The sequence below is a fragment of the Cucurbita moschata genome, unplaced genomic scaffold (assembly GCF_002738365.1).
Source record: "Cucurbita moschata cultivar Rifu unplaced genomic scaffold, Cmos_1.0 Cmo_Scf00008, whole genome shotgun sequence".
Taxonomy (NCBI): domain Eukaryota; kingdom Viridiplantae; phylum Streptophyta; class Magnoliopsida; order Cucurbitales; family Cucurbitaceae; genus Cucurbita; species Cucurbita moschata.
In genome coordinates this window covers 5,155,899-5,167,999 of record NW_019268524.1, presented here as the reverse complement: position 1 = coordinate 5,167,999, position 12,101 = coordinate 5,155,899, and the positions used below count along the sequence as shown (strand labels likewise).

The 12,101-nt window shown below is 38.8% G+C and overlaps 1 protein-coding gene across 4 annotated transcripts; it reads left to right on the top strand.

Moving 5' to 3' along the window:
• The first annotated feature begins 341 nt into the window (after positions 1–341).
• On the top strand, positions 342–12,001 carry LOC111446175 (serine/threonine-protein phosphatase PP-X isozyme 2-like). Of its 4 annotated transcripts, none has more exons than XM_023084872.1 (13): positions 386–678; positions 1,150–1,302; positions 3,720–3,782; positions 3,858–3,943; positions 4,167–4,242; positions 4,329–4,597; positions 4,672–4,750; positions 9,047–9,186; positions 9,486–9,813; positions 9,882–9,992; positions 10,870–11,115; positions 11,217–11,342; positions 11,448–12,001. In XM_023084872.1, the coding sequence occupies exons 1-13, from the start codon at positions 538–540 to the stop codon at positions 11,640–11,642; spliced, it is 2,013 nt and encodes a 670-aa protein (XP_022940640.1). In that variant the 5' UTR covers positions 386–537; the 3' UTR covers positions 11,643–12,001. The 4 variants fall into 4 exon arrangements, with proteins under 4 accessions (XP_022940641.1, XP_022940642.1, XP_022940640.1 ...); XM_023084871.1 differs by having other exon boundaries at positions 388–678; positions 10,867–11,115; XM_023084873.1 differs by lacking the exons at positions 9,047–9,186; positions 9,486–9,813; positions 9,882–9,992; ... (1 more) ...; positions 11,217–11,342; positions 11,448–12,001 and adding an exon at positions 5,258–5,698 and having other exon boundaries at positions 342–678.
• The last annotated feature ends 100 nt before the right edge of the window (positions 12,002–12,101 follow it).

The following is a 12,101-nucleotide window of genomic DNA, read 5'->3' as shown; positions in this document are numbered from 1 at the left end:
TATGGTTTGCCTCATTAGTATATGTCATGATTTGAAGCCACGAGACCTCATGCATTTTATATGTCACACACCTCGAGATACTCCGTATTATGATTAGCACGAATGCATACACTACGATACTATGCACGCCATGATTTCATGCAGGCACTTTTCCCTCCATGGCTTCTTGTAGCGTGAGTGTGCGCTAGGTTATGAGATCTCATGCATTTTATATGTCATACATCTCGAGATACTCTGCTATGATGAGCACGAATGCATACACTACGATACTATGCACGCCATGATATCATGCAGACACTTTTCCCTTTATGGCTTCATGTAGCGCTTCGTATAGCGTGAGTGTGCGCTAGGCCATAGTTAGACATGGATAGTTGTACAAGTACTTACCGTAAAATATTTTATAGAAAGAAATAAGGAACCCACAGTATACTATTTTTTCCGTTCCGGGGCTCTGCGTGGGAGAGAGAGAGATACAGAGAGATACAGAGAGATTCAGTCCTTCAAGAAGAAGAAGAAGAAGAAGAAGAAGACGAAGAGATGTCTGACCTAGACCGCCAAATTGAGCAGTTGAAGAATTGCGAGACGCTCAAGGAGTTTGAAGTTAAAGCTCTTTGTCTAAAGGCCATTGAAATCCTCGTCGAAGAGAGCAACGTTCAGAGGGTTGATGCCCCTGTTACTGTAACTCTCACTCTTCCCTTCCTCTCATGCTTTCTATTGCACTTATTTTTTTCTTTTCCTTTTTAGTTTCATGCTTTTTAACTAAGATTCTTGTCACTGTTATCCGATAATGAACCAGAATTCAGGCAAACTGACGGGTCTTGATTTTTTAACATCATTCTTGTTTGGAAAAACTAGATTCTTGAGGAATTTTAGCGGATTGTGGCCTTAATTATCGGTATAATGAATGAGAGAGTGCAGTTGTTTGCAAGCGATTTTGTGAACACTGAAACGGTTAATGCTCTGAAGTTACCATGGAAGCAACCAAAGAGAATGATTTAGGGGATTTCTTTTGCTTCATATAGAACTCAAGGATTTTATGTTCAATCTTTTATTTTATGAAAGGCCGACAGTTTATTTCATCTATGTTTGAGTTTTAGATTTGGATTGATATTCATTGCTAACCTTTTTTCATTTTTTCTTTTCATTTAGATATGTGGAGACATCCATGGGCAGTTTTATGATTTGATAGAGCTTTTTAAAGTAGGAGGCGATTGTCCAAAGAGCAACTACTTATTTCTTGGCGATTTTGTTGACAGAGGAATACACTCAGTTGAGACATTTCTACTATTACTTGCTCTGAAGGTGCGTTTAGTTATTTTAAACAGTTAAACTGTAGTCTTTTTATATTGAAATTTGGTTTTGGTTTTATTGGCTTTCAAGACTTGGTTTGATTTTGAACCAATGCTTTAAGTTGTACACAAGGACATCTTTTTTGAGATATCTAATGGAAATTGGTGTCTTTAAATTTTGTAAGGAAGCAAATAAATAATCAACGAACTTATCTTGCCCAATAAATTGGAGACAGAGATGGAGATTCCTGGAAAATAAGTTGCTTGAGAATAAACAACTTAACAGTCTATAGTGAAGAAGACTTGTATTTGTCTTATCCCAAAATATCTCTTCTCACAACAAGTCTTTATGAAACCGAACTCAAGGTTGTTGGGAGTGAGTCTCACATTGGCTAATTTAGGGAATGATCATGGGTTTATAAGTAAAGGAATACATCTCCATTGGTACGAGGCCTTTTGGGGAAGCCCAAAGCAAAACCATGAAAGTTTATGCTCAAAGTGGACAATATCATACCATTGTGGAGAGTCGTGATTCATAACATGGTATTAGAGCCATGCTCTAAACTTAGTCATGACAATAGAATCCTCAAATATCGAACAAAGGGTGTACTTTATTCGAGGGCTCCAGAGAAGGGAGTCGAGCCGCGATTAAGGGGAGGCTGTTCGATAGCTCCATAAGCCTCAGGGGAGGCTGTTCGATAGCTCCATAAGCCTCAGGGGAGGCTGTTCGATAGCTCCATAAGCCTCAGGGGAGGCTTATAGTGTACTTTGTTCGAGGGAAGGATTGTTGGGAGTGAGTCCCACGTTGGCTAATTTAGGGAATGATCATGGGTTTATAAGTAAAGGAATACATCTCCATTGGTATGAGGCATTTTGGGGAAACCCAAAGCAAAGCCATGAGAGCTTATGCTCAAAGTGGACAATATCATACCATTGTGGAGAGTCGTGATTCCTAACAAAGGTATCTAAAAATAGGTGTTTACCATACTTTTCTTTACCTGTCTGAGAGACGACCTAACACTATGGTGAGGATGCAAAAATGGGGTTCAAACCTTTACATGACATGTGTGTTATGTTTGAGAAGGTAGGGGAATTATTGACAATTCATGGTCAGCATGTTAGTGTATTTTGAAGCTCTCTTTTGAGATAATGCAGATTTCTTTTTAGTTATTCCTCGAACCTTAGGACTCCATGCCTCTCCCTTTAGAGATGCGGCTCTAACTCTTTGGAGTGGTATAATATTTGGGGTCTTTATGAAACTTGGAATGAAAGAAATAGCCCAGTTTTCCTAAATGGGGATGTTTGTATGGGAAGTTTGGGATTGCATCAAGATTCAAGCTTATATTGGCGTCTTGCTCTGAGAATTTCCATTATTACCCGTTTCTGTTATTTCTCGTACTGGAAGAGTTTTTTACTTGTCAGTTATTGGATTCTGATGGATAGTTATTTTCTTCCATTAGCTGTAACTTGTATTTGATTAAATGTACTCATGAAGTTTCTTACTATAACAACAACAATAACAACAACAACACCGATGATGATATTCCCTGGCTCTTCTGGAGTGAGTTGCAACTTTTTTTCTTGCAAGATAATCGATATTGCTGTGGATGGCTTTGGCCCTGAAAAATATCGGTTGGCAGTCATATTTTTTCATTAGAAGAAACAACATAGAGAATTAGGCCCCCACTTGTTTATGTTATCTCTTAGTTGTGTTTCTGCAAAGGATGAAAGTTGATTCGGAATATGTTATTATACCTTCAGATTTCTGGGTGTTTGTTTTTCTTGATCTTCTAGGCTTACGAGTGCTCAGTCAGGGAAAAGTTCAGAAATTTAAAGCATATGTTTGAGAGTCTGTTCTCAGTAGTTTGTTACCTTTTTTTTTTTCTTGTCATAATAAGAGGAATGTTTCTGAACCCTCTCTTTGGTAATGACAGCTCAAACTAAGCTTTTCAAAACAATGAATTTAGAACCTACTTGTCCAGCTCGCCAGAGGCCTTATATTGAAAATGTGTCTATGTCTTCTTACATATACTCAAAGGGGTGACCAGTAAACTTGCATATGGCATCTATAAATTGCCATTTAACTGAATACTCCTCCAAAGTAGGCAAAAAAGACAGTGAAAGCTAATCAAAATTTCAAATTTGTGCACAACCCATTTTGGAACAAACCTTGGTTTTAACCGTAACGCTTTGCATAAAAACCCTAGCATGGCATAACCATGGCTTCTGTAGAGAGAAATAAAGCCTTCAAAGTTCAAACAAGTTCTGAAAAGACAAACAATTAACATCATAAGATGTTTATGTCAAATTTCAGTTTGTAGATAAATATATGGTATGATGTATATGGTGTTGTTATCCTTAAAGCTCACCCTATTTATTTTATTTTTTAGCTCAACTAAATTTATCTCAAAATGGACTTTTCATTATTAGGTTAGATATCCAGACCGGATAACTCTTATTAGAGGGAACCATGAAAGCCGTCAAATCACACAGGTTAAGTTTCTGGACTTTACTGTCCTAGATAAAATGCTTTGTTTAGTTTTCTTAATATTCTTTTTCTGTATACAGGTTTATGGATTTTATGACGAGTGCCTTTGCAAATATGACTCTGTGAATGTTTGGAAATACTGTACTGATGTTTTTGATTACTTAAGGTTTGTAAATTTTGGTTTTAATCATTGATCACAGAGAGAGGGAGAGAACAAAACAAGGCATGCTTCTGTTCGTATGAGAAGATGAATTTGATGGCATAATTCTATATAATGCATAAGAAATTAAGTTGGTGAATTGCATGTAAAATCATCGGGCAATTTGGACATTAATAATTGCAATTCTAATCAAGTTCCCCCCTTCTTTCTTCCTTTGGTCATTCACCAGTCTCTCGGCTCTTATTGAAAACAAGATATTTAGTGTCCATGGTGGTCTCTCTCCAGCCGTAACAACTTTAGATCAGGTTAGAACGCTTCATTTCTCTCACTTGTTCTTAAGCATGTATAAATTGAACTCAGTTTCAGCAAACTACCGTTTTTTAATATTCAGATCAGAACAATTGATAGGAAACAAGAAGTACCTCACGAGGGTGCCATGTGTGACCTTCTGTGGTCTGATCCTGAAGACATTGTAGATGGCTGGGGTTTGAGTCCTCGAGGAGCTGGTTTCCTGTTTGGTGGCAGTGTAGTGACTTCATTTAACCACACGAACAACATCGATTATATTTCTCGGGCTCATCAGCTGGTAATGGAAGGATTTAAATGGATGTTTAATAATCAGATAGTTACAGTCTGGTCAGCTCCTAATTATTGTTACAGGTATGTAATCCTCAAGACTTTGCCTCAACTTTGTGCTAATCTAATGGTTCTTGACATTCTTTATTTCGTTTCAGATGTGGTAATGTAGCTGCTATACTTCAACTGGATGAAAACCTTAATAAACAGTTTCGTGTCTTCGGTGCTGCTCCACAGGTATGGTCAAGGTTTTTGTTATATCTGTGAATCTGAACTCAAATATAAAATAGTTGCTGTTTATCACATGTTATAGTATGAGTAGTTCAGGACTACCTTTCCATGTACTCTCCTACCCTGTTATTCTCGTCTCGTTCGGTTGTAATGCACTTTTCATCAATTACCATGGGCATCCAAACCTTAAACCAAACTAATGAATTAGTTTTTTCATAGATTAATGGGATGGGTTATATGGGCATACTGTAATAAGTTATCTAAAAAATCATTAAATAACTCTGTATGTTAATGAAACACTTGTACTGTTTTTTCCAACTTGATATCATGTGGTTTTCCATCTATAATCTATTGTGGAAAACTGTTATAAAATTTACACTGAAAACCAACTCTTTTGCCTGTTCTTTACACAACTTAGTACTTCCATAGAAATTGGAGAAGCTTTGTCCTGCTGCATATGTTGATATTAGCATACAACGTGTTGGATTGTTGATACTCTGCAGGAATCAATAGGAAATCCTGTCAAGAAACCTGCACCAGACTACTTCCTTTGAAATTGTTTCGTGTATGTTCCAATGGATACAGACAAGTTGTGCAGTTGCTTGGTGACGACGATTCTCACGACACCTTGGGTGGGAATCATCAACACAATAGAGGGGATACGGATTCGTTAACGAGCAAAAGCTGTGATCATTTCGGATGCTTGGGGGGGTCAGCTATTAGAAATTGTCATGTAAAATGCTGATTCCTTGTCCTTTTACCCAAAGATCCAGACGGATGATGATGCCTGATGGCATCTTCCAAAAGGAAGGAGGTGTGCTCTCAAGTATTTCATAGGGTATAAGGATACGTTTTACATTGGTCATGGGAACTCTAGGAGGGGGAGATATCTGATGAATTATAATGGAATGGATGAGTTATAGTAGAAAAAAGCGAGTCTGACTCCAAATTCTTCAAGAATTACTCTCTTTTTAGGCCTTCACCTTCCATTCTCTTCTTTTTGAACGGTTTCAATTACTAATAATGGACCGATCTGTTTCTCAAATCATTACACATATTATATTCTTTGCAGCATTGCATTTGGAGATTGGTGAGAGTTCTAATAATCTATCTCTATCTTAATTATTCATGAATCAATCTGAACATAGTTTAACTGATATAAAGTATATGTTTGTATATATTTCGATGTAGAAGGAAAAAATTATTGAAAAAATTATTATCTTGAGTCAACCTGAATATATATAGGAAAATCAGATTATCCAATAGAATTCCCACAAATAATTCCTACAAATAATTCCTGGATCTGTTGCTACCACCAAGACAACTCATTTTGAGATTCGCAAAACAAAACAGAACTTTGACAACCAACGCATCCCCACTGTTAAGTATTTGTCTATTGCTAATTGCTAGCATGACGTGTGGGTTTGATCGTTTATCCGATTTGTAATTACAAGCAAATTCAACCATTCAATTCCATTTCAAGATTGCCTAAATCATACTCTTCTTCTCCCCCACTTCATGATTTGTGCACATTTCAAGTTTTTGTGCACAAACGAGTTAAATTTCGGGAAACCCTTTTCAAGTATCAACTCTCCCACTCAAATCTCCTCTGATTTCTTCAAATTTGTGTTCCTTGGCTGAATTCCTCATCTGGGTCACTTCTAATTTCCGCAGCTCACTCAAAATCGGAGGGAATAATCTTCTTCACTTTTCTCTGATATGGGTTCCGTTTTGAAGTTCGTCGTGTTTTCGCTTCTATTAGCTTCTGCCTCTTCCCATATCAATTCCAGCGATGAGGGTTTCATTTCGATGGTCGTATCTCAAAAGGGTCTTAACTTCATCAAGGATTTCTTGATAGACAAGGCAATTTCCTCCATCATTCCCCTTCGTTTGCCCAATATTGAGAAGACTGTCAATATTGCTCTTATCGGCAAAGTTCATATGGGTCTTTCCGATATAATCATTGGCAGCATCGAGGTCGAATCGTCGGATATTCGGATCGGTGAGACGGGTGTCAACATAGTTGTTACGAAAGCCACTGCTAATATGAGTATGAAATGGCAATATACGTACAACACTTGGTTGTTCGAAATTTCTGATAAAGGAGACGCCTCTGTTCAGGTAATTCAGCTACTCGGTAATGTTATTTGATTTGTCTGATCATTTGAACTGAAATTTTGAAGTATTGATGTTCACAAATATGAACAAAACCTGATTGTGGATGCTTATGAGATAGTTCTGACTTGAATTGTTTGGAGATAGTTACAACTAGAGTTCATAGCCTCTGGTTTATCTGTTTAGGTGAATCTTGGTCTTCCATCATTCAGATGACAACCTGCATATTTAGAATATAGTCCAATTCTACTTCTTAATCAACTGTGATAGACATAGTAGATCTGTAGGGTCACAACCAATATGGCTCTAGTTCGTTTGTTATTACGTTAATCGTGTCTGGTATCGTAACTATTGTGAGCATTGGATTTTATTGGAAACATATAGAAAGAATGATGCAATTGAGAAACTATATTCTCAAGTGCGAGGTGGGGGTACGAGTGTGGTACCTAAACTGTGAGATCCCACGTCGGTTGGGGAGGAGAACGAAGCATTCTTTATAAGGGTGTGGAAACCTCTCCCTAGTTGACGCATTTCAAAAACTTTGAAGGGAAGACTGAAAGGGAAATCTCAAAGAGGACAATATTTGCTAATGGTGGGCTTGGGCTGTTACAAATGGTATCAAAGCCAGACACTGGACGATGTGCCAGCGAGGAGGTTGAGCTTCGAAGTGGGGTGGATTGGGGAGTCCCACATTGATTGGAGAAGGGAACGAAACATTCTTTATAAGAGTGTGGAAATCTCTCCGTAGCAAACACGTTTTAAAAATTTTGTCAGGAAAGCCCAAAGAAGATAATATTTGCTAGCGGTGGGCTTGGGTTGTTACATAAACCTTGTTACATAAACCCAAGCTGATTCTCGGTCGAATTAGTGTCTTTTATTGACACCACCTTAATATAGATATTTGAGGTGGCAAATTAAACATAGGATATCTTCATCATATGTGAGTGATTTTATAGGATACAATAGTGCATCATTGTTAAAGTACCAACCTTCATTTTTCACCAGACTCTGAAGACTTTATACGACCTCATTATCGCCAAGTTGTTTGTACTCTCACCATTGTAGAAGCTTTGTTAAGGTCCTCGTTGTTTGTACTCTCACCATTGTAGAAGCTTTGTTAAGGTCCTCATGCATCTTAATCACGTGGTATTACCCAGAGTGTTTCATATTGGCTAATTAAGGGGATGATCATAGGTTTATAAGTAAGGAATACACCTCTATTGGTACGAGCCCTTGTGAGAAAACCAAAAGCAAGCCATGAGAGCTTATGCTCAAAGTGGACAATATCATACTATTATGTAGAGTCATGGTTTCTAACATGGTATCAGAACCATGCCCTTAGTTCGCCATGTCAATAAAATCCTCAAATGTCAAACAAAGAAGTTGTGAGTCTCGAAAGTGTAGTCAAAAGTGACTCAAGTGTCGAACAAAGGGTGTACTTTGTTCAACGGCTCCAGAGGAGTTGAGCCTCGATTAAGGGGAGGTTGTTTGAGGGCTCCATAGGCCTCAGGGGAGGCTCTATAAGTACTTTCTTCGAGGGGAGGATTGTTGAGTATTGTTGGAACGGAGTCCCACATTGGCTAATTAAGGGGATGATCATGGGTTTACAAGTAAGGAATACGCCTCCATCGGTACGAGGTCTTTTGGGAAAACCAAGCCATGAGAGCTTATGCTCAAAGTAGACAATATCATACTATTGTGGAGAGTCGTGGTTTCTAACATTACCTACTCTCCAGCTGAACAATGAATTGGAGGGCAATTATTCAAAAAACTTCAGTTCATCAAGATCGAGTGTTGTAGCTCTCCTATAAACTTTAAATGCAGTATTAACTTGGAAAGGAATCTGTTTTTTTGTTTTTGTAGCGATCTCTGAGTATCGAGGGTCGAACTCCTTGCATTATGTTCATAGCTTATGCTCGTTTAACTTTACAGAGGTCTTCCCGACGCTAAGGCTTCCTTTGAGAGAGATTTTAAATCATTTACTTACCTACTGGACCTTGAATTGGGTATCTCCAAACACCCCAAACCTTGTCACCAGAAAAAGAAATAACATCAGACAATGTGAAAGAGATGGCTCTGCTAATTGTTGATTGCTTGGCATTTCAACTTGAAGTAACTTGTAACCTATAGCTCTTGCAATGTCTTTTCATTGTTGCTGAATCCTTAATGAGGGGCTTTGACTTATAGGTCGATGGTATGAATATAGGCCTAACTCTCGGTTTAAATCAACGAAACGGAACTCTTGGGCTGTCTCTTTCAGAATGCGGATGCAATGTCGAACATATCTCCATACACGTGCACGGTGGCGCATCTTGGCTTTACCAAGGGTATGCAACCGATAACTATTCCGGGGTTTGCTTGCTCCTGACCCTTTTGAATTGAAACTGATCTCTCGATTCAAATATTCTCTTCATATTTAACGTGTTGAACAATTGAATCAAAAGTTTCGAATGTACCAACCCAATCTTCGTTTCGCTTTATTCGTTTGGCTTGCTGGAGATGATTATGGTTATGTGATCAGAGTTTTCGTTACGGGTCGATATATTGACGCTAATCTTTGCTTGCTTTGTGTGCATGGTTAGATATTAAACCAGTTGTGGCCTATATTTTTTTTTGTTCTGTTCAGGTTGGTTGATGCTTTTGAAGGGAAAATAGAGTCAACAGTTGAAGATAATATTTCCAAAAAAATTGGAGAAGGGGTAGTAAAGCTCGACTCGTCGTTGGGGTCACTTCCACGAGAAATCTCGCTAGCTCATGTTGCGGTTCTAAACGTCACTTTTGTGGGGAGCCCTGTGTTGTCCTCTTCTTCCATTGAATTCAAAATTGATGGTTTATTCAGCCCTTCAAACAAGACAATAGTTTCTAGCTATAACCGAGGCGATACCGAAGATTCCAGCAATGGAATATCTCGACGTGAAAATGTTCTCGACTCAGCTTCTCGTGTTCCCTTTAAAGTAAGTTCTTATACACGAAGACTCCGATTTACCGTTTCTTTGGCTAAAGTTTTCCCCTTTTCTTGCAGTATCTCCGTAATGAAACTGAAGGTTCTGTCTACTGCAATGCTTCAGCTAAGATGCTTGAGATCTCTCTACATGAAAGCGTCCTCAACTCTGCATCACAAGTTATCTTTGAAGTAAGTTCTCCTTGATGAACACTCCCATCCCATGGTTATTGTAACGGCCTAGGCCCACCGCTAGCAGATATTGTCTTTTTTGGGCTTTCCCTTTCGGACTTTTCTTTAAGGTTTTTAAAACGCGTCTGCTAGGGAGAGGTTTTCACACCCTTATAAAGGGTGTTTCATTCTTTTCCCCAACCGATGTGGGATCTCACAATCCACCCCCTTCTGGGCCCAGCATCCTCGCTGGCACTCGTTCCTTTCTCCAATTGATGTGGGACCCCCACCAAATCCACCCCCTTCGGGGCTTAGCGTCGTTACTGGTACACCGCCTCGTGTCTACCCCCTTTTGGGGAAGAGCCTCCTCGCTAGCAAATCGCCTGGTGTTTGGCTTTGATACCATTTGTAACAGCTCAGGCCCACCGCTAGCAGATATTGTTTTCTTTGGGCTTTCTCTCAAGGTTTTTAAAACGCGTCTGCTTTCCACACCCTTATAAAGGATGTTTCGTTTTCCTCCCTAAACAATGGGGGATCTCACAATTATTTTCTCTTTCACACTGCAATAACGAGGTTCGAGTTACATGGCTCTGTTTGCTTAATAATCTTCGGACTTTTATATTAAAGCCTCTTGATGTTAAGGTCAATTGTCTATAACGTCGACCCCTTCCTATGAATTGTAACGGTCCAAGCCCAACACTAGCAGATATTGTCTTCTTTGGGCTTCCCCTCAAAGTTTTTAAAATGTGTCTTCTAGGGAGTGGTTTCCACACCTTTATAAAGAATGCTTCATTCTCCACTCCAACGTGGGATCTTACGTGAATGCACCCTGCACCCTTTTATTGATCCATTCGGATCAAGGAATTGCTCAACTTAACAGTTATTATGTGGCCAGGAGAATTATATGCACTGGATCGTGGACAAAATTCCCGATCAGCACCTTTTGAACACCACAACATGGAAATGGATTATTCCTCTACTCTACAGGCAGTATCCCGATGACGATATTATCCTGAATATTTCCGCCTCCTCTCCACCTTCCTTGAGACTGCGAGACCAAGATATCGCCGCCTCGATTTACGTCGACATGATAATCGAGGTTGTAAACAATGATGAAGTTATACCGGTTGCTTGCATTTCGTTGGTAAGCTCATGCGAACTTCATTACGTAATCTCGAAAAGTTTTGATTTCATTTGATTGAATTTCTTAAATGCAACCAACCTGTTTGGTTCTGATTCAAACAGGAAGTTACTGCCTCTTTTTCTCCAGTAATCTTGGAGAAGAATTTGGTTGGTCATGTAACCTTGGAAGATCTTTCATTGTCTTTGAAATGGAGCAAGATTGGTCGTATTCATCTTTATCTGATTGAGGTACGATCGCTTTATGTTCAAAATATTTCAACGATAAATTACGATGTAAAAGTTGTGAACGAGAATCCATTGAACTCGAAGATCATATGTTTCAAAATTTTGCAGAGGACCCTTGTGGGGTTGATCAAAACAGTCGTGGTACCGTTTGTCGACCTGTATCTCTTAAAAGGAGTCCCGTTGCCGAGTTTTCATGGATTAGCCCTCGAGGACGTCGAAATGGCTTTCAATTCTTCTAGGATCATCATTTGCAGCGATGTTGCCTTAAGTGAAGGGTTTAAGCAGCTAAAAGCATCAATGTGACCGTCATACACTGCTACTTATGTGTAAATTTTCTCGTTCATGTGAATAGTTAGAAGTAGAAGAAAGTTGAAAGAGGAAACCCATTTATTTGTAAACACGTAATAAAACTATAGACCTGTCTCGACCCAACCCGACCCATGCATATGTAATTAGGTCAAAGAAGCTCGTGCCCCTTTCCATCGTTCACGTCCCTACAACTAGAAATTGAATGGTGAATATTGATATTAGAATGTAGAATTTATGCATCAATGATGTTGACTATGTCTAGGTAAAGGTAAGACACTCATGCACGGCTGTCGGCGACATTGCTAGTTTAAAGACTATGAAACATACATATGATAATTATATTTAATTTCGTAGACGATAGGCCAAGTTGTTTTATTTTTACTTATGTGTAGTTTTAATTTCTTATTTCTTTAGTACCGTTTTAAAGACCTTCTTTTAAACAGGTAAGTCCAT